The 20427-nt window shown below is 41.0% G+C and overlaps 1 protein-coding gene across 3 annotated transcripts in view; it reads left to right on the top strand.

The window, feature by feature from the left end:
* LOC113119099 (DNA topoisomerase 2-beta-like) overlaps window positions 1-19576 on the top strand; it is a 28450-nt gene extending 8874 nt beyond the window's left edge. For 2 of the 3 annotated variants that reach the window (XM_026288299.1, XM_026288297.1), the window contains exons 12-35: window positions 558-715; window positions 1879-2004; window positions 2116-2226; window positions 2313-2418; window positions 2511-2620; window positions 2739-2831; window positions 7060-7174; window positions 7353-7474; window positions 7674-7822; window positions 8187-8418; window positions 9022-9156; window positions 9240-9440; window positions 10123-10318; window positions 10563-10654; window positions 11158-11313; window positions 11496-11579; window positions 11675-11872; window positions 14128-14281; window positions 14460-14627; window positions 15109-15292; window positions 15966-16048; window positions 16130-16219; window positions 17169-17392; window positions 18998-19576. In XM_026288299.1, coding sequence (XP_026144084.1) covers window positions 558-715; window positions 1879-2004; window positions 2116-2226; window positions 2313-2418; window positions 2511-2620; window positions 2739-2831; window positions 7060-7174; window positions 7353-7474; window positions 7674-7822; window positions 8187-8418; window positions 9022-9156; window positions 9240-9440; window positions 10123-10318; window positions 10563-10654; window positions 11158-11313; window positions 11496-11579; window positions 11675-11872; window positions 14128-14281; window positions 14460-14627; window positions 15109-15292; window positions 15966-16048; window positions 16130-16219; window positions 17169-17392; window positions 18998-19162 — 3452 coding nt within the window. In that variant the 3' untranslated portion in view covers window positions 19163-19576. The remainder of the gene's footprint in view (window positions 1-557; window positions 716-1878; window positions 2005-2115; window positions 2227-2312; window positions 2419-2510; window positions 2621-2738; window positions 2832-7059; window positions 7175-7352; window positions 7475-7673; window positions 7823-8186; window positions 8419-9021; window positions 9157-9239; window positions 9441-10122; window positions 10319-10562; window positions 10655-11157; window positions 11314-11495; window positions 11580-11674; window positions 11873-14127; window positions 14282-14459; window positions 14628-15108; window positions 15293-15965; window positions 16049-16129; window positions 16220-17168; window positions 17393-18997) is intronic. The other variant, XM_026288298.1, reaches the window with a different exon arrangement.
* The last annotated feature ends 851 nt before the right edge of the window (window positions 19577-20427 follow it).

Genomic DNA, 20427 nt, shown 5'->3' with positions numbered 1-20427 from the left:
AGAGCTTGAAAAGCATGGGCAAAAGACTTTTCAAGCTGGATTTGAGCAGCAAACTGTCAAGAAATCTCCAAATGTTTGATAAAAAAAAAATCTAAAGAAAATATAATATATTGCATAAAGAAAATTATGCCTTTTAGACCTGTTCACATCAAGCCGAAATTTGACTTTCTTTCTCTGTCAAAAGTGGTTGCAGAAATGGAAAGTTTCAACAGCTATCAGTGATAGCAAATATCAGCTCATTGCAAATTTAATACTGAGACCAACAGAAACAAATACAAATAAATAAGCATCTTGATATGCGAATGGCATATAACACCACATCCTTTGAGTATCCTTCCTGCTCTAAACAAGCAACTCACATGAGGAAATCTGCCAAATGTTTGTGTCGGTGTGAAAACATTCATATCTTTTACATTAATGTGTAAAAAACCTTAATTTAATATTTGTAAATGTATTTTAGCAGCTTCTGTGTTTGGCAGATGGTTTCTTACAGTAATTATGAACAAGGTGTTTGAAAGCTTGAGTGATCCGTGAGTAACTCTGTGTCTGTGGTGTAGGGGGGAAACACTCCTCTGAGTGCACTCTGATCCTGACTGAGGGAGACTCAGCCAAGTCCCTGGCCGTGTCCGGGTTAGGAGTGATCGGCAGAGATCGATACGGAGTGTTTCCACTCAGAGGAAAGATGCTCAACGTCAGGGAGGCCACACACAAACAGGTACGCTCCAGGAACCTTGACACAGAAAGACAATCCATAATCAAACAGTTAAGAGCTGAGGATGAATATTGACAAGATTTTAAAATGTCTCATCGTTAAAGTGTCAAGAAATCCTAAACACATTTTTTCGAGATGTTAACATGTATGAACATCTCACCTAACCCTAACCCTACACATCAGTGAAAACAATAGCACTCATTAATTTTTTTCTTCCTGTTCAAAAAGCAAAGTTGAACCAATGTCATGTAACGTATGTGCGTTAACCTGGAGTGGTGATTGACTGCCGTGGATGGACACGTCTAATCATCAGTTTTCTGAGCTTTTCTCAGTATTATTCATGAGAACGAACTCTTATGAGCCAATCACTGCGCTGTATTATGCATGAGGTCACCTTACAGCAAAGAATTCAGATCTCATGAAAGAGCTTATGTGCTGTCAGTTCATCTCTGTAAACATGACCGTTACAATATTTAATGTAACAACACATGGGGCGTGCAAGAGAGAGCAGTTTCTGTGCTGAACACCACGATGAGTTCAACAACATTCGCTGCGCCGATCATAGTTCATATCCAGACCTTAGCAAGTGTATTTCATTCATATTTTTAATTCTCTCGTGCAAGCAGGAACCAGCACCATACATTTTAAAGTCTTTTTTGAATTAAATATGTGTGAATAAGGGCGTTGATAAAGTGGTTAATTTGATCATGAGCGCATTGACACGACGGATTATTACAGACCGAGAATTCAAAGAAGAGTAAACAAAAAGTAACTACATTTATTCTTTCTGTTTTAAAGTGAAAGTCGTGACATTTGCCAAGTATGGTAAATGAATTGGTGCTCTGCGTTTAACCCATCCAAGTGCACACACACAAACCGTAAACACACACCAGGAGCAGTGAGGCATAACACACAGTTTAACCCAATCTCATGTTAATCTTGAGAACCTATAGAGGTGTACTGCATCCCCTATATCTCCAAAGAGTCTTAAGTTTTCCACAGTTTTACACATCCATTTCTGGAGTCTTTAATAAAAAATAAAATAAAAAAGTTTTTCATCCTTCTGTACCGAAAATATTTCATAGTTAGAAATTTTCTTTGAGGATACAAATGGTATAAAATGATTATTTTTTAACTGGATGTTGTTGACCTTGTTTCGGTTGTAGATCATGGAGAATGCAGAAATCAACAACATCATTAAAATTGTGGGTCTCCAGTACAAGAAGAGCTATGAAGACCCAGACTCCCTGAAGACATTACGCTATGGAAAGATTATGATCATGACCGATCAGGTGCAGTTATGTGCTTTAATTGGTCTTCTCTGATTAGTTTGGCTATTTTATCTATGAAGTATGCAGAGATGTTCCCTATACATGCATCATTTCTGTTTCATGTACTGTCAGGATCAAGATGGCTCTCACATCAAGGGTCTTCTCATTAACTTCTTCCATCACAACTGGCCATCTCTGCTGAAGCACACCTTCCTGGAGGAGTTCATCACACCCATCGTGAAGGTATGATAGTCATCCAATGAAGAAAATGTTCTGTTCATCTGTCCTGCTTCAGCTTTTAATGCTTGTTTCTAAATGTGTCTCTTTAGGCCACTAAGAATAAACAGGAAGTGTCATTCTACAGCATCCCAGAATTTGAAGAATGGAAGAAGCACACAGAAAATTATAAAACTTGGCACATAAAGTACTACAAAGGTTTGTTTTCGCCATGCTACTCATCTGAAACAGTATGCATCTAAAAGCAAGCAGCATTCATCATGACTACTTGTTTACTGTACATTTGTCAGGTTTGGGTACCAGTACAAGCAAAGAAGCAAAGGAATATTTTGCTGACATGGAGAGACATCGAATTATGTTCAAGTACAACGGCACTGAAGACGACGCAGCCATCACACTGGTTAGTGGGTCACTGCTGGTCTTCTTTATACTTCGTTTGGTACAACATTACATGTATTCAGATATTAACTGCATATCGCTTTGACATATTGGGTAACATTGTGTGTGACTCTACTCAGGCCTTCAGTAAGAAGAAAACGGATGACAGGAAAGAGTGGCTGACTAATTTCATGGAGGACAGACGGCAGAGGAGGATGCATGGGCTGCCCGAGGTACAGCTCTCAATTACACAAAAATAAAAAGAGAAATGTTTCTTAATGTGAACATATCTCTTTTATAAAACAGATGTAATGAAACAAAGTATTGCTCTGCATCTTGGGTACTGTTTGAATGCCTCCTGTAAATCTGGATGGATTTTTCTCTGTGAATGAATCGATGCATAATCTAAACAAGGGTCCTGCAGGGACGGTGTCCTGCAGAGTTTAGTTCCATCCCTAAACAAACACACCAGCCTAGCAGTAAAGAAATTACTCTAACACTTGCGTTCTCTGTTCTTTTTTCGTTCTATTTTCTTGTTTTCTTCTTATTTATTAAAAACAAATTAACATATAACTAGTGTTCTCTATACTTTTTCTATCTTGTTTTTTTATTATATAAAAACAAAAAGCTTGCTTTATGTTTTGCATTGGACTAACAAAAGACTTGTCACAGCACTTACATATCATCAATCTTTTGTTGGTTTAATTACTGCTATTGTCATCATTTGTAAGTCGCATTTATTAAGAGCATCTGTTGAAGGACTAAATGTTAATGTACATCCATCCATCATCTTCCGCTTATCCGGGGCCGGGTCGCGGGGGCAACAGTCTAAGCAGAGACGCCCAGACTTCCCTCTCCCTAGCCACTTCCTCCAGCTCTTCCGGGGGGACCCCGAGGCGTTCCCAGGCCAGCCGGGAGACATAGTCCCTCCAGCGTGTCCTAGGTCTTCCCCGGGGCCTCCTCCCGGTGAGACGTGCCTGGAACACCTCCCTGGGAAGGCGTCCAGGAGGCATCCGAAATAGATGCCCGAGCCACCTCAGCTGGCTCCTCTCGATGTGGAGGAGCAACGGCTCTACTCTGAGCTCCTCCCGAGTGACCGAGCTTCTCACCCTATCTCTAAGGGAGCGCCCAGCCACCCGACGGAGAAAGCTCATTTCGGCCGCCTGTATCCGGGATCTTGTCCTTTCGGTCATGACCCACAGCTCATGACCATAGGTGAGAGTAGGAACGTAGATTGACCGGTAAATCGAGAGCTTTGCCTTACAGCTCAGCTCCTTCTTCACCACGACAGACCGGTACAGCGACCGCATTACTGCAGAAGCTGCACCGATCCGTCTGTCAATCTCACGTTCCATCCTTCCCTCACTCGTGAACAAGACTCCAAGATACCTGAACTCCTCCACTTGAGGCAGGAACTCTCCACCAACCTGAAGTGGGCAATCCACCCTTTTCCGACTGAGAACCATGGCCTCGGACTTGGAGGTGCTGATTCTCATCCCAGCCGATTCACACTCGGCTGCAAACTGTCCCAATGCACACTGAAGGTCCTGGTCTGAGGATGCCAACACGACAACATCATCCGCAAAAAGCAGCGACGAAATCGTATGGTCCCCAAACCGGACACTCTCCGGCCCTTGGCTGCGCCTAGAAATTCTGTCCATAAAAATTATGAACAGAACCGGTGACAAAGGGCAGCCCTGCCGGAGTCCAACATGCACCGGGAACAGGTCTGACTTACTGCCGGCAATGCGAACCAAGCTCTTGCTCCGGTCGTACAGGGACCGAACAGCCCTAAGTAGGGAGCCGCCGACCCCATACTCCCGGAGCACCCTCCACAGGATGTCGCGAGGAACACGGTCGAATGCCTTCTCCAAGTCCACAAAACACATGTGGACTGGTTGGGCAAACTCCCATGAACCCTCCAGCACCCTGGAAAGGGTATAGAGCTGGTCCAGTGTTCCACGACCGGGACGAAAACCACACTGTTCCTCCTGGATCCGAGGTTCCACTATCGGCCGAATTCTCCTCTCCAGTACCCTGGCATAGACTTTTCCAGGGAGGCTGAGAAGTGTGATCCCCCTATAGTTGGAACACACTCTCCGGTCCCCCTTCTTGAAAAGAGGGACCACCACCCTGGTCTGCCAGTCCAGAGGTACTGTCCCCAACCGCCATGCGATGTTGCAGAGGCTTGCCAGCCAAGACAGCCCCACAACATCCAGAGACTTGAGGTACTCGGGGCGGATCTCGTCCACCCCCGGTGCCTTGCCACCGAGGAGCTTTTTAACTACCTCGATGACTTCAGCCCGGGTGATGGACGAGTGCCCCTCCGAGTCCCCAGCCACTGCTTCCTCAACGGAACACAAGTCGGTGGGATTGAGAAGATCCTCGAAGTATTCCTTCCACTGCCCGACGATATCCCCAGTTGAGGTCAACAGGTGCCCATCTCTACTGTAAACAGTGTTGGTAGGGCACTGCTTCCCCCTCCTGAGGCGTCGAACAGTTTGCCAGAATCTCTTCGAGGCCAACCGATATTCCTTCTCCATGGCCTCACCGAACTCCTCCCAGGCCCGAGTTTTTGCCTCCACGAGTCCGCTTGGCCTGCCGGTACCTGTCAGCTGCCTCCGGAGTCCCACAAGCCATCCAGGCCCGATAGGACTCCTTCTTCAGCTTGACAGCATCCCTTACTTCCGGTGTCCACCACCGGGTTCGGGGATTGCCGCCTCGACAGGCACCGGAGACCTTACGGCCACAGCTCCGAGCAGCCGCAGCGACAATGGAGGTGGAGAACATGGTCCACTCGGACTCAATATCTCCAGACTCCCTCGGGATCCGGTCGAAGCTCTGCCGGAGGTGGGAGTTGAAGATCTCTCTGACAGGGGGCTCGGCCAAACGTTCCCAACAGACCCTCACAGTACGTTTGGGTCTGCCGAGTCTGTCCAGCTTCCTCCCCCGCCATCGGATCCAACTCACCACCAGGTGGTGATCAGTTGACAGCTCCGCCCCTCTCTTCACCCGAGTGTCCAAGACATATGGCCGAAGGTCTGATGACACGACCACAAAGTCGATCATCGACCTCCGGCCAAGGGTGTCCTGGTGCCACGTGCACTGGTGGACACCCTTATGCTTGAACATGGTGTTCGTTATGGACAAACCGTGGTTAGCACAGAAATCCAATAACAGAACACCGCTCGGATTCAGGTCAGGGGGGCCGTTCCTCCCAATCACGCCCCTCCAGGTGTCACTGTCACTGCCCACGTGAGCGTTGAAGTCCCCCAGTAGAACGACGGAGTCTCCAGTCGGAGCACTTTCCAGCACCCCTCCCAGAGACTCCAAGAAGGCCGGGTAGTCCGCACTGCCGTTCGGCCCGTAGGCACAAACGACAGTGAGAGACCTATCCCCGACTCGAAGGCGCAGGGAAGCGACCCTCTCGTTCACCGGGGTAAACTCCAACACATGGCGGCTGAGCTGGGGGGCTATTAGCAAACCCACTCCAGCCCTCCGCCTCTCACCATGGGCAACTCCAGAGTGGTAGAGAGTCCAGCCTCTCTCAAGAAGTGTGGTTCCAGAGCCCAAGCTGTGCGTTGAGGTGAGCCCGACTATCTCTAGTCGGTACCTCTCGACCTCCCGCACAAGCTCAGGCTCCTTCCCCGCCAACGAGGTGACATTCCACGTCCCTAAAGCCAGATTCCGTGTCCAGAGATCGGGTCGTCGGGGGTCTCGCCTTCGACTGTCGCCCGATCCTCTATGCACCGGCCCCTTACGCTCCCTCCTGCAGGTGGTGAGCCCACAGGAGGGCGGCCCCACGTCACTCCTTCGGGCTAAGCCCGGCCGGACCCCATGGGGGAAGGCCCGGCCACCAGGCGCTCGCATACGAGCCCCAACCCCGGGCCTGGCTCCAGGGTGGGGCCCCGGCTGCGCCATGCCGGGCGACGTCATGGTCCTTGATTTTAATTTTGCCATAAGGGGTTTTATGAACTGTTCTTAGTCTGGCCCGTCACCAAGGACCTGTTTGCCTTGGGAGACCCTACCAGGAGCATATAGCCCCAGACAACATAGCTCCCAGGATCATTCGGGTACTCAAACCTCTCCACCACGATAAGGTGACAGTTCAAGGAGAGGGTTAATGTACATTTTCAGGAAATTCTTTAAAACCTTTCAGTACTGAAGATGTCTATCACTGCTCTTAAAAGAAATTTGCATTGTTATTTCAGGAAACTGAAGAAAATGGTAATGCATTATAATGCAAATAACAAATGTTAATCACAGAAATTAAGTTAAACTTCAAGCATCAAGACTGTTTGAAGTTCTTTTAAACAAAATTCACAGTTTATCTTAACTAACTTGTATTTCCTTCAAATCAAACTTTTATTTCTTTCTTACTGTTAAGTATGAGTGACTACTTAGAGGAAATGAATAATTGTCTGATCATTCATTGTGCATGTCCTTGTTGTCTCCTCACAGCAATTCCTCTATGGCACATCAACACGACACCTGTCCTACAATGACTTCATCAATAAAGAACTCATCCTCTTCTCCAATTCTGACAATGAGCGGTCGATTCCATCGCTTGTTGATGGTGTGTATCTTCAGCTACGTTTATACTCTTTGAAACATGTTGCACTGGGTTTCTCTTCTCTTACCTCGAGTGTTTTTTTTCTTTCTGATCCTGATTATGTATTCTGAAGTGATGCTGATGCAGATTGGCTGCTTGTCTGTGGTTTAACTTATAGTCTTCTTTCATCTGCTGCATGCAGGTCTGAAGCCGGGTCAGAGGAAGGTGTTGTTCACCTGTATGAAGAGGAATGATAAAAGGGAAGTCAAGGTGGCCCAGCTGGCTGGATCCGTGGCTGAGATGTCTGCATATCATCACGGCGAAGTCTGTAGCAAGCCTTTCTTTGTGATTTTGCAGTGGTTTTCTTCATGCACTGATTAACAAGAAACCATATGCAACAAAAACCATGATTCAATTTGAAAATGTTCAATTATAATAACACTTATTAATCAAAAATAAATAACAAACTATGAAACTGAAGGGAATGAAAGAATTATAACAAGAAATGTTATCTTTTCTGCAGCAAGCCCTGATGATGACTATCGTGAATTTGGCCCAAAACTTTGTGGGCAGCAACAATATCAACATCCTTCAGCCTCTCGGTCAGTTTGGTACCCGTATCAACGGGGGTAAAGATGCTGCCAGCCCTCGTTACATCTTCACTATGCTTAGGTAAGGTTTTAATTGCTTTGACATATACTGGTGCCATACCTCCGAACAATGTGCAGTTTGAAGGTTATGAAAACAAAAACATTGCTTCTATCTGTGTAGACTAATCTAGACATTATGTGCAAAAAAAGGTTAAAATATAGACATTATATTCGAAACCAAAAAATGTAATTGCAGATTTTTTCCTTTTTTAAAGCAAAAGTTAAAAAAGGAAAACAAAAACTAAATATATAAACAGATAAACATAAATCTGCAGTTGTGGTAGCCTTAATGCTTTTATTGAGATCTTAATATATACTGTTTAATTTCAATCATTCTTCTATCACATAGTTTGACATTAATCCTAATCACTGTATTTTTCTTACAGTCCTTTGGCCAAACTGCTGTTTCCTGCTGTGGACTCCAGCCTGCTGAAGTTCCTGTATGATGACAACCAGAAGGTGGAGCCAGAGTGGTACATACCCATAATTCCCATGGTACTGGTGAATGGAGCTGAGGGTATAGGGACTGGCTGGGCCTGCAAGATCTCCAACTATGACCCGCGAGAGATCGTCAACAACATTAACCGTATGCTCAACCACCAGGACCCTCTTCCCATGGTAAGACCTCATCCCTGCTCTTGTCCTGACCATTGCACATTTACCAGGCATGTGGCGCAAAAACATCTTTAAGGCTTAAGGTGTCCATTGCTTTTTAGTTATTTTAACTATTCAAAAACAGACTTTTATTCTTTTTAATACTGCAAACTATATAAAACCTCAGTGTTTATGTAAATTTCAGGGTTTGTGATGTCACCAACCCAGGAAGAAGCTCGTTGTAGTCCCAACCAGCTGTTTGTTGTAGGCCTTGAAAAGTGAATTCTGTAAAAGAAAAAGCAACATTACACACTAACTAAAGTTAATAAAGTGAAATCACAATCAAGGACCCCTTTAAATACTTTTAAATGCGTTAATGTGTATTAGAGGAATTTGGAGTGCCATTCTGGCCGTGTTGTTATAGTAAAACTAAAGGAAGTTAAAACATTAAGTGGTTTCCATTTTTTGCTTGTTTGTTTCATGAGCGCTTATCTAGCAGTGATATAAACAGCTGCCACTAGTGCTCACGGAAACATCAGATACCATATCTTGGCTGGGTGGCGGGATCATCAAACTCAGAATAAGTTTAAATCACTAATTCTCTGCATCTCTTCATGTGTTTGTTAGCTGCCAAGCTACAAGAACTTCAAAGGTGCCATTCATGAGCTGGGACAGAACCAATACTTGGTCAGCGGAGAAGTGTCTGTCCTGGACAAAAATACCATTGAGATTACTGAACTACCTGTCCGCACCTGGACTCAGGTGAGATCCCTTGATGTTATAAAGCTGGATCTCTTTGCTGAAACGCTGGTGATGCCAGAAATGCCATCTTTTTTCTCTCTCAGGCTTATAAGGAGTCGGTTCTGGAGCCCATGCTCCAGGGAACAGATAAAACTCCTCCTCTGATCAATGACTATAAGGAGTACCACACCGACACCACAGTGAAGTTCGTGGTGCGCATGACAGAGGAGAAGCTTGCACAGGCGGAGGCAGCCGGTCTCCACAAGGTCTTCAAACTGCAGTCGTCCCTCACCTGCAACTCAATGGTATGAATCTCCCCTCCTGAAGCTCCCGAATCAAGCCTAGGCGATCTCACACCTCGATACATAATTAGGCCAGAAACAATCTGCGGAACCATAAACCGCTGTGGAGTAGCACTGTACCTCCGTCACTCGCTACACTCATAATAAAAGAGCAAAGTAGCTGTGGCTGCAGTGTTCTGCAGTTTTGTTTATTAACCGCTAGATTGCCAAAAGTGTTACCTTAAAGATGGCACCATGAGAGCTAATAGTTCTCCTAGTGCAGGTGTTAAAGGACACAAACTTAAGGAAGAAAACCACATGTGCAAATAAAACCAATACAAAGTGATGTGCATGCAAGAGGAATACAACCATATTAGGGATGCATTAGGCATTTTTTTCCTTTTGAGTACTCGGTTGGTATAAACAAAAGCATTAATACCATTGTATTACAGTAGTGTTGACAGTATTTACAGCTTAGCGCTGTACAACTTGTACTTTGTTTTCATCTACTTTATCAAATGATCCTTGACATTGATGGATGTTTTCAAAGTTGTGATGATACAATTATTTTAAAACATACTATCCATTAAAAAACACTGCTAGATTATTAATAATCCGTCATCAGTGTATCGCTGTGGTTTGTTGTGAAACTGTGATTGTGAATGTGATTTCTGCTGTCCTCATGCTTTTCTTCTCTGCTCTGTAGGTGCTGTTTGATCACATGGGCTGTCTGAAGCGCTATGAGTCTGTGCAGGATATCTTGAAGGAGTTCTTTGAGCTGCGCTTGCACTATTATAAACTGAGGAAGGACTGGCTTGTGGGTAGTCTGGGAGCTGAGGCAGCCAAACTCTCCAACCAGGCACGATTTGTGCTGGAGAAGATTGAAGGAAAAATATCAATCGGTGAGATGTTTATCCATATGCATGTCAGATTATTAAGATCTGTTGTGCCTGCATCCTCTTCTGAAATAGGTTTTTTCTCATCTCTCTGGTTGGTAAATCTGAATCTCTACTTCAGTGTAACTGCTAATAACGGCCTTACTGCAGAGGGCAAATAAATGAACATCCATTAAAAAAATTAAAAATAAAAAGAATAATAAATAAATGTGGTCTCAGTGTGTTTTAATGGTTTGTATTCATTTACCAGAGAACAAATCAAAAAGGGATTTGATCCGAATGCTGGTGCAGAAAGGATACGAATCGGACCCCGTTGCAGCTTGGAACAAAGCCCAGGAGAAGGTATGTGAGGAAACATTGCTGACAGATACAGCTTTGTGTACGAATGCATCTGTTAGTTATCAGCTCATGCCTTAAGATAACGTCAATGCACTAAGACCAAACCCACTCAAATAAAAATAAAAATAATGCACTACAATAAATAAATAAGACTAAAAGTCATAGAAGATAGAAGAAAAAAGTTGTGTGCAATTGTTTTTTTATTATTATTTTGTGGATATGATCTGATGATGTTCTGCCTACTTCTACTTCTTCTGTTTGATTAATGAATTGTGCATGCAGTTAGTGGACAGTCAAGACAATGCTTTAGATATAAACAATCAAACAATCCCGAGCCTGACCATTAGTAATGTGATGTGATGGCTGTTAAGTTGAATATTTGTATTTTTTTATTTACAATATTACAGTAAGTTGGATTATACGGTTTCTAGTGTCTGTAGTGCTCGCACTTTTACTCACTGTTCATATCTTGCTTTTTCTCTCTGGTTGGATGATGATGATGTTAGTCTTTGGAGGACGAGGATGATGATGGTAATGACAGTGACAGCTCAGTGGACTCAGGCTCTTCTTCTGGGCCGAATTTTAATTACATTCTGAACATGCCTCTGTGGTGTCTGACCAAGGAGAAGGTCCAGGAACTCCTCAAGCAGAGAGACCTGAAGGTATTAATTTCTCATACAGCCATCAGTGTTACATTTAATGTTTCATATCAGTTTTATAAACAAAATTAATGCATGACGTGTAGACAAAGAACCACTCGACACAAAGTGGTTGTGATTTATCCCACAGTGGGTAAGAATCTTCAGTCTTAACTGTGAGTGTTTTTCTTCAATGTTTTATGAAGAAAGCAGAGCTGAATGAGCTCCAGAGGAAGAATTCAGAAGATCTGTGGAGGGAAGATCTGGCCGTCTTCATTGAGGAGCTGGATGTGAGTCTCTTTCAAAGACATTGCCTTTAGGATCAGGTTGAGTGGAGATGCATGTGATGAAATGTGTGTGAGTTTTCTCTCTGTCTTTCTTCCAGCGTGTTGAGTCGCAAGAGAAGGAGACTGTGAACTCTGGGAAGGCCGTGAAGCTGGTGAAAGGGAAGGTGGGCAAACCGAAAGTGAAGAAGATGCATCTGGAGGAAACTCTGCCCTCTCCGTTTGGCCGCAGGATAGAGCCACAGGTCACACTCGCTATGAAAGCTGACGCCTCCAAGAAACTCACCAAAAAGAAGAAGGTAACGATGAGTGTGTGCGAGGATGAAAACTAAATCTATATCGGTCAACAAATATAGTGTTTTCATAAAGAATGTTATTGTAAATATAGTCATGCATGTATAAATGTATTAAATGAGTAATAGAATGCAGTTACACTGTTTTTTCAGAAAAAAAATATTGATTTTAACTGTGGTTATCATGATGGTGTTGGTTTAGGCCAACAGCATTCAGATTGCAGGCAAACCGCTATACAGGTGCTGGTCATATAATTAGAATATCATCAAAAAGTTGAATTCCATTCAAAAAGTGAAACTTGTATATTATATTCATTCAATACACACAGACTGATATATTTCAAATGTTTATTTCTTTTAATTTTGATGATTATAACTGACAACTAAGGAAAATCACAAATTCAGTATCAGAAAATTTGAATATTGAGAAAAGGTTCAATATTAAAGACAATATTGCCAATTGGTGCCACACTCTAATCAGCTAATTAACTCAAAACACCTGCAAAGGCCTTTAAATGGTCTCTCATTCTAGTTCTGTAGACTACACAATCATGGGGAAGACTGCTGACTTGACTGTTGTCCAAAAGACGACCATTGACACCTTGCACAAGCAATAGGGATAACCGCACCCTGGAGAGGATTGTGAAACAAAACCCATTCAAAAATGTGGGGGAGAATCACAAAGAGTGGACTGCAGCTGGAGTCAGTGCTTCAAGAACCACTACACACAGACGTATGTAAGACATGGGTTTCAGCTTCGCATTCCTTGTGTCAAGACACTCTTGAACATCAGACAGCGTCAGAAGTGTCTCGCTTCAAAAGGGACTGGACTGCTGCAGAGTGGTGCACAGTTATGTTTTCTGATGAAAGTAAATTTTGCATTTCCTTTGGAAATCATGGTCCCAGATTCCTGAGGAAGAGAGGAGAGGCACACAATCCACGTTGCTTGAGGTCCAGTATAAAGTTTCCACAGTCAGTGATGGTTTGGGGTGCCATATCATCTGCTGGTGTTGTTCCACTGTGTTTTCTGATGTCCAAGGTCAACACAGCCGTGTACCAGGAAGTTTTAGAGCACTTCCTACTGCTGACCAACTTTATGGAGATGCAGATTTCATTTTCCAACATAACTTGGCACCTGCACACAGTGCCAAAGTTACCAGTACCTGGTTTAAGGACCATGGTGTCCCTGTTCTTAATTGGCCAGCAAACTCACCTGACCTTAACCCCATAGAAAATCTGTGGGGTATTGTGAAGAGGAAGATGCGATATGCCAGACCCAACAATGCAGAAGAGCTGAAGGCCACTATCAGAGCAACCTGGTCTCTCATAACACCTGAGCAGTGCCACAGACTGATCGACTCCAGGCCGCGCCGCATTGCTGCAGTCATTCAGGCAAAAGGAGCCGCAACTAAGTATTGAGTGCTGTACATGCTCATACTTTTCATGTTCATACTTTTCAGTTGGCCAAGATTTCTAAAAATCCTTTCTTTGTGTTGGTCTTAAGTTCTATTCAAATTTTCTGAGATACTGAATTTGGGATTTTCCTTAAGTTGTCAGTCAATTAAAAGAAATAAACATTTGAAATATATCAGCCTGTAATGAATTAATATAATATACAAGATTCACTTTTTGAATGGAATTAGTGAAATAAATGAACTGTTTATTTAGTGATGATGCACGTTATCGCGCAACCTTTTTATCAGGTGTTTTGAAGGCAAAAATAAATGTGCAAACTGTAATGAAGCAGAGATCAGTTTGAGGTTTTTCGCCAACTTAAGAGAAAGTTAACATGCCTAGCGTTTTCGACTCACACATTACACGTCACATCCTGATGTCATATGTCTTTACGGGACCTTTACTGGTTGTGTGTGTACGCACGCACATATTCCGGGTAATTACTGGCAGTGTGAAAGTGCAAAATCTAGTGACCCGGGAACAATTGCTGGGACACATTGCTGGGAATCACAGTGTGAAAGGGGCTTGAGTTTCTTTATACTTACATACATTTATGTTTTGTTAATGTAATTACCTAACTTACATTCACTCTGTGCTTTCCTGACAAATAAACTAAAGTGATACAAATGAAATATTATTAATAATAACAGCACTTATTTGTGATAAACAATAGTAATATTGCAATTGTTATCAGTTTATGTATGGAGCCATATATCAGTTATGCCAAAACAGACTGAAGCACAGTTAATAAAAGTCTGGTAGTGTGTCTGTGCATGTCTAATGAGGTGTGTGTGTGTGTGTGTCAGGTTGATGTAGACGCTGCCTTGAAGCTGGAGTTTGATGACGACAGTGCGCTGGTCTCAACCGAAGGAGAGAATTCCCTAATTTCTCCATCCGGCCTTCCCAATCCAGGAGCCAAACCCAAAGCTCCACGGGTGAAGAGAGAGAAGAAGGAACCTGGTAACAATAAACACTGGCACTTAGTGCTGTCACGATAACAAATGTTGCTGGACGATAAATTGTCCAAGAAATTATCGCGATAAACGATAATATTATCATTCTAAGACCAGTTTCAACCAATATATCAGCCTGTCGCGATAGTCGATAAATCTTTTTGATTTGTAATATAATCTTTCAGGTGCTCCGAGACAAAGGAAGCCAGCAGCTCCTAAAAGTCCAGCTAAGAAAGTGAAGAAGAGGAATCCGTGGTCAGATGATGATGAAGTTGATGATGATCGGTCCGACATCGAGCTGGATGAAAATGAACCTGTTATTCCCAGAGACACCTCATACAGGAGAGCCTCAGGTGTGTGTGCTTTCCTCATTTAAATCAGGCTTTGGTGGTATAACGCTTCATGTCATACAACAGTAGGCCGAAACAGAATTTGTTTTATTTCACTGTATTATATATTTGCATGTCCAGTGGGCTGGACTGTTATGTACACATGAAGGGTTATGGAAAAACATATTTTGGTCATTTCGTGGCAAATCAATCAGATACATCTCTAGTACCAACTTTATTTGTTCTTCAGACCGACGTTTGGTTTCTGACCATTGAAAATGTGTACAATTAAACAATTCCTGGAGCTGTATTGACATCAAGTAATTGACCAGCTCCTGAAAGATTATAATGAATATTTGAACTGAAAATAGTGCAGAGGTGCAGTGTATATGTATTTTTTTTTAGATTTGAGTATTCTGCAACAGAAGTAATGTATTCACATCACATTAAAACGACGCCTCACATATGTATAACCTGAAATGTTTTGTGTTGTGTTGTTTCACAGCTGTGAAGGCTAAGTACACCTTTGACTTCTCTGAGGAGGAGGAAGAGGAGGATGGTGATGAAGAACAGGAGAATGATGCTGCAGCATCACCGGTTCGCTCCAGTAAAGACACAGAGCAACACAACGACGATGAAGATGATGATGATGACGACATTTTCCCTCCAAAAACAACATTTACTAATTTGTATGTTGTTTTTATATTCACTTTTTGGTGAATCTCTCAGAGCCGGTCACAAACATCTTAGGTTCATATTTCAGAAATTGCATTTTTTGTGTAAGCAATATAGGATCATTAAAAGCTTTGCCCTGTGACATTATTTTCATGACAATTAAACACATTTCTTTTTACTTTAATGCAAAGACAATATAAACTTCATAAAAATCTGTACTGTAAAAATTTAACTCATTAAATCAAATTTCTATAGTGCTTCATACAATACAGATTGTTTACTTTCACTATTTAGATTTTACTATTCATTTATAGGTTACACTTTATTTTAAGATGTCCTTGTTACAGTGTAATTACACATTTAAGAACTGAGTAACATTAATTAACAACATGTACTTAGTTAGGATTAGGGTTACTTATACTTAGGTATATTGGTTGTACTACCTTTATGCTGATTTGAATAAAAATATAATTGTATGAATATAAATAATTGTTTTAATATAATTTGAAGAACAAATGTTGTTTTACAATAATGATAACTTAACAGCAATTTGAGAATAATGGCAATTGTATGTTTTTGATAGGTTTTGGGAGATCCACCCATTTAGTGAAACTATTTACTCTTTTGCTGAAGGTGACAGTCAGATATGAATGCTGCTCATTTCAGTTTTAATTCATTCATTTTCAGGTCCACTTCACCAGCGAAGAAAAAGGATCCAGAGACGGTGTTGTCATCTAAAGCTGTGTTTGTTGACAAGAGCAGCGATGACGGTATGTGTCTAGTGGAGGTTTATCGTGGATCTTAACTAAACATGTGAGTGTGTGTGTTAACAGTGTGTATTTGTTCATCAGATGTGAAGTCAGACAGCGATGATGACAGAGGCCCAGTCTTCTCATCATACTCCAGCAGTTCTGCTTTTGACAAACCTCCAGCTAAAAAAGGTACCTGAGCAATCATGATTGTTCATGTTATTGTGAACAAATATTTACTTTTTGTATACATTTATCAGAGGTTTTTATCCAAAGCAACTTACAGTGCATTCAGACTATACATTTTTTTGTCAGTTTGTGTACTGGGAATTGAACCCATGACCTTTGCACTGCTAATGCAGTGCTCTACCACTGAGCCACAGGAACACATATAGGACTAATATAGTGCTAAAGTCATGTTTGTGTGTGTGAGACGTGGGAGCTGATGGATATTTGGTGGTCAATGTGGATATTATGGTGGCAGCCACAAATAAATCTATGTGTGTGAAACCATGTACTAACTATTATAATAACAATGAATTATGCAAAATTACATGCAAGTAACCCAAAGCCAAACAAAAACCTTAATTCTAACCCTAATCATTTAGTATGTACATGTAGTTAATTATTTTTACTCAGTACCTAAATGTATTTAATGCTTTATAATTACACTGTAACAAGGACACCTTAAATAAAGTGCAACCAAAATAGCAGTATTTTATCAAAATGTAATAATGTAGACTTACAAATCTTTTTCTCTAAAATAGTTTTCACAATCCACAGAATCACTGTAACGTCACAACCACTTTGTGCAATCCAGTCATTTCCTGACGGAGAAAATCTGTGTCTGGTTGCATAAACTACTTAAAATGTAGACACTTTATTTTTTTTCTGCAAGACTTGCATAACTTTTATGTCTTTCATATACTTTCATAACCATTTAAATTCACTTTGCATCTGAGAATCAAGACTAATATCCACTTGTTAAGCTGCCAGTTAGTCAAACTAGTTCTTAAGGCACAGTACTTGACTAGCATGTGTGTACAGTGTAGCTCACCAGCTCAGATCTTAACGATCATAACGAGTAATCGTGAATGGCTCATTTCCAGTCTATTGAAATCATGTTGTTGTGTTTCCACAGCTAAGAAACCTGCAGACACAGCTCCTAAACAGAGGAAAGCTCCAGCAAAAGCCAAGAAGCCTGAAACCTCTCTCTGGGACTCGGACTCAGACACAGGCACTAAAAAAGCACCAGCAGCACCGAAAGGGGGCGGCAAAGGCCGAGGCAGGAAGAGGAAGCAGTCGAGCTCAGAGGAGGATGAGTATAGCCCTGTGAAGAAGCCTGGGAAGACTGCCACCAGCAGGGTGAGGGATTTATCTTCTACTTAAACACTAGCTGTGTAATGTGGATAATATCATTCATTTGTGTGAATATGTTAATTATACAAAAATGAAGGGTGGGGAAAAATATTTCTAAATTAATATTTGCAGTTTAATTATTTTCAGCTATTTTGATTTAGAAAATGTAAGTTTGTTACAGTATAGAATCAAATATGTGACCCTGGACCACAAAACATAGGTCATAAGGGTCCATTTATTGAAAATGAGATTTATACATCATCTGAAAGCTGAATAAATAATCTTTCCACTGATGTACGGTTTGTTAGGAGGACAGTCTGGAATCTGAGGGTGCAAAAAAATCTAAATATTGAGAAAATCGCCTTTAAAGTTGTCCAGATGATTCATGAGCAATGCATATTACTATTCAAAAATTAAGTTTTGATATATTTACGGTAGGAAATTTACTAAATATCTTCATGGAACATGATTTTTTACTGAATATCATAATGATTTTTGGCACGAAATATAAATAGTTAATTTTGACCCTTACAATGTATAATATCACTACTGTGCTACTTATGACTGATTTTGTGCTCCAGGGTCACATATAATCTATTCAACTGCTCATAGTTGTTCCCATATTCATTTGGTTATTCAATCTGAAAGTACATTTATGGTTACAACTTTTATTATGTTATTCATGATCATGTTATTCTTGATAAATGACAGACATTTGTTTGATTATTGTTTTAAAAATCAATTGACAGCCCTGAAAATAGTAATACAAAACACTTTGACACATTATTGAAACAAATGATTGGTTTTGAATAGGAAATGTGGTATTATTGCATCCATTAGAACACAGCACAATGTTTTGATTTGGTTACATGCTTAGCAGTATTATTTCAAATAGTTTGTGTGAATATGTTTATTCTAAGATAATAAAGGGTGGGGAAAATAACACATTAGTTTTTCTTTAATGAATATTTGCTGTTTAATGCAGCATCAGATGGTCAGCTCCTGAAGAAGGAGCGCTGTCTGTTCCTCGTATCCTTTAGCTAGTTTTACAGTGTATAACTACATTATCTTTGCACTGCTCTCTGTGAAGTGAGAGTGTCTGATGGGCTGCATGCTGAATGACATTTGGGAAAAAACGCATGCTACAGCTCAGGATAGTATTAGTTACATTGGTTTTTCATGTGAACAAGGTATTTAAAGTAGATCCATGTGAACTTTAAGAGTTTAAAGAATGGAAATGCTTCGATAAAAAACAAACTAGTCATGTAAAGTAGTCGAAAAGTAAAACTTTTAATTAATCTTCACTATGATAGTAAATAGACGGATGAACTTTTTGTCCTGCAGAGAGCGTGGATGTTCAGGCAATTGTTATACTTTACAGCACAATATTACAATTAAATCCAGGCTTAGTTAAATTTAAAGCTTCAAAATATACTATAGGAATAAACTGTAGATTCTGTAAAACTGTAGATAGAAAACTGTGATTCGCACTGGTTTGTGTACACTGTTACTCGAGTACGAACTGTGTTTTTGACTGATTGTCAAGATATCTAGATTCTAGTGCTTGAGAAGGGCAGTGTCTTACAATGTTGTGTGTGTGTTGGCATGTAGAAACCAAAGAAGGCAGCATCTGATGATGAAGATGATGACGATGCAGGCATGAACAGCTTCAGCCGTCTGGACTCGAGCAGAGATCGTTCCGGTCGAGCCAAGAGAGAAGTCAAATACTTTGCAGAGTCTGATAACGACGATGACGACGACGATATGTTTGAATAGAACACACACACCCACACCCACACACACACACACACACACCCACACCCACACACACACACACACACACACACACACACAGTTTAGAAGAATGCTTGTTGAAGAACAGGTTCACTGTCCTCTGCCCAGCAGAGTTTTGTACATTTTACCCTTCCATTTTATTTTTTCTTCACTTGTGATGTTGAATTCTTTCTACTGTGTAGCTGTTTTACTTTTTTATTATTGTTATTGCTATATAATTATTATTGGTATTATTGTTATGATACATTGACAATGTTGTTTTTTATCATTAAATTGTATTTGTCCTGAGCAGCTTTTAGAAATTTAGACTGCTGTGCTTTAGCACATTTTACTGGTTCAGCGTTAAGAGACGACTTGCCTTTTTGAGACTTGGAAATAAACATGAAATGTAAATTATTTGTTGGTCTTCTAAACTTTTAATAGCATTTCAGTGGTTTTGGGGTCAAGTTTTGCTTTGTGACATGCTGTTTATTTTCACAGAAATTTTGATGTTTACATAGTGCTTTCAATAACAAACTTAGAATATATTGGTACAGACTCAATTATACATGTTAAGATGGTTAAATATGGTCAAATTTGAATTGTGTAAAGTTAGATCCAAATGATTAACTCCTTAAAAAAAAGTGTTAGCCAAGATTGATGCAAGGACATAAGAGGATGTTTTACATGGATAATACTCTAGTGAAGCATAACTAGAACCATAAATAGCATATCTGCATAGGAAATACACAAAAACATTGCTTTAGACAACTTTAGCTTTTTTAAACTTTTTTTTTTTTTCAATATTTCTCTTAAAAAAAACTTGAAGGTTTTGTGTCTTTTCCTATGAAAGTATTAAAAAAAAACAATAGAATTAGAATAGTGCGTGCTAGAGATTTATAGCAGATTCTTGAAGATGCCGGGATTGAGTTGAGCAGGTAAAGTGATTTTGTGCCTCTTTGAGATGACCAATAAAGCACTGTTCACTTGCAGAACGCAAGCTTCTAGAGGCACATAAGTCTGAAGTAATGAATTTAGGTGAATGGGTGCAGAGACTGGTGGTTTTGTAGGCAAACATCAATGCCTTGAATTTTATGTGAGCAGCTATTGGTAGCGAGTGCAAATTGATAAACAGAGGTGTAACATGTATTCGTTTAGGCTCATTAAAAATGAATTTTGCAGCCATGTTATGGATTAACTGTAAAGGTTTGCTGGAAGACCTGCCACGAAAAGTTTTATTCATAATAAGATGGCAGTGACACACAAAG

This window comes from Carassius auratus, chromosome 19, assembly GCF_003368295.1.
Source record: "Carassius auratus strain Wakin chromosome 19, ASM336829v1, whole genome shotgun sequence".
Classification (NCBI taxonomy): Eukaryota; Metazoa; Chordata; class Actinopteri; order Cypriniformes; family Cyprinidae; genus Carassius; species Carassius auratus.
The sequence above is the reverse complement of the archived record's forward strand: the minus strand, read 5'-3'. Positions and strand labels throughout refer to the sequence as shown.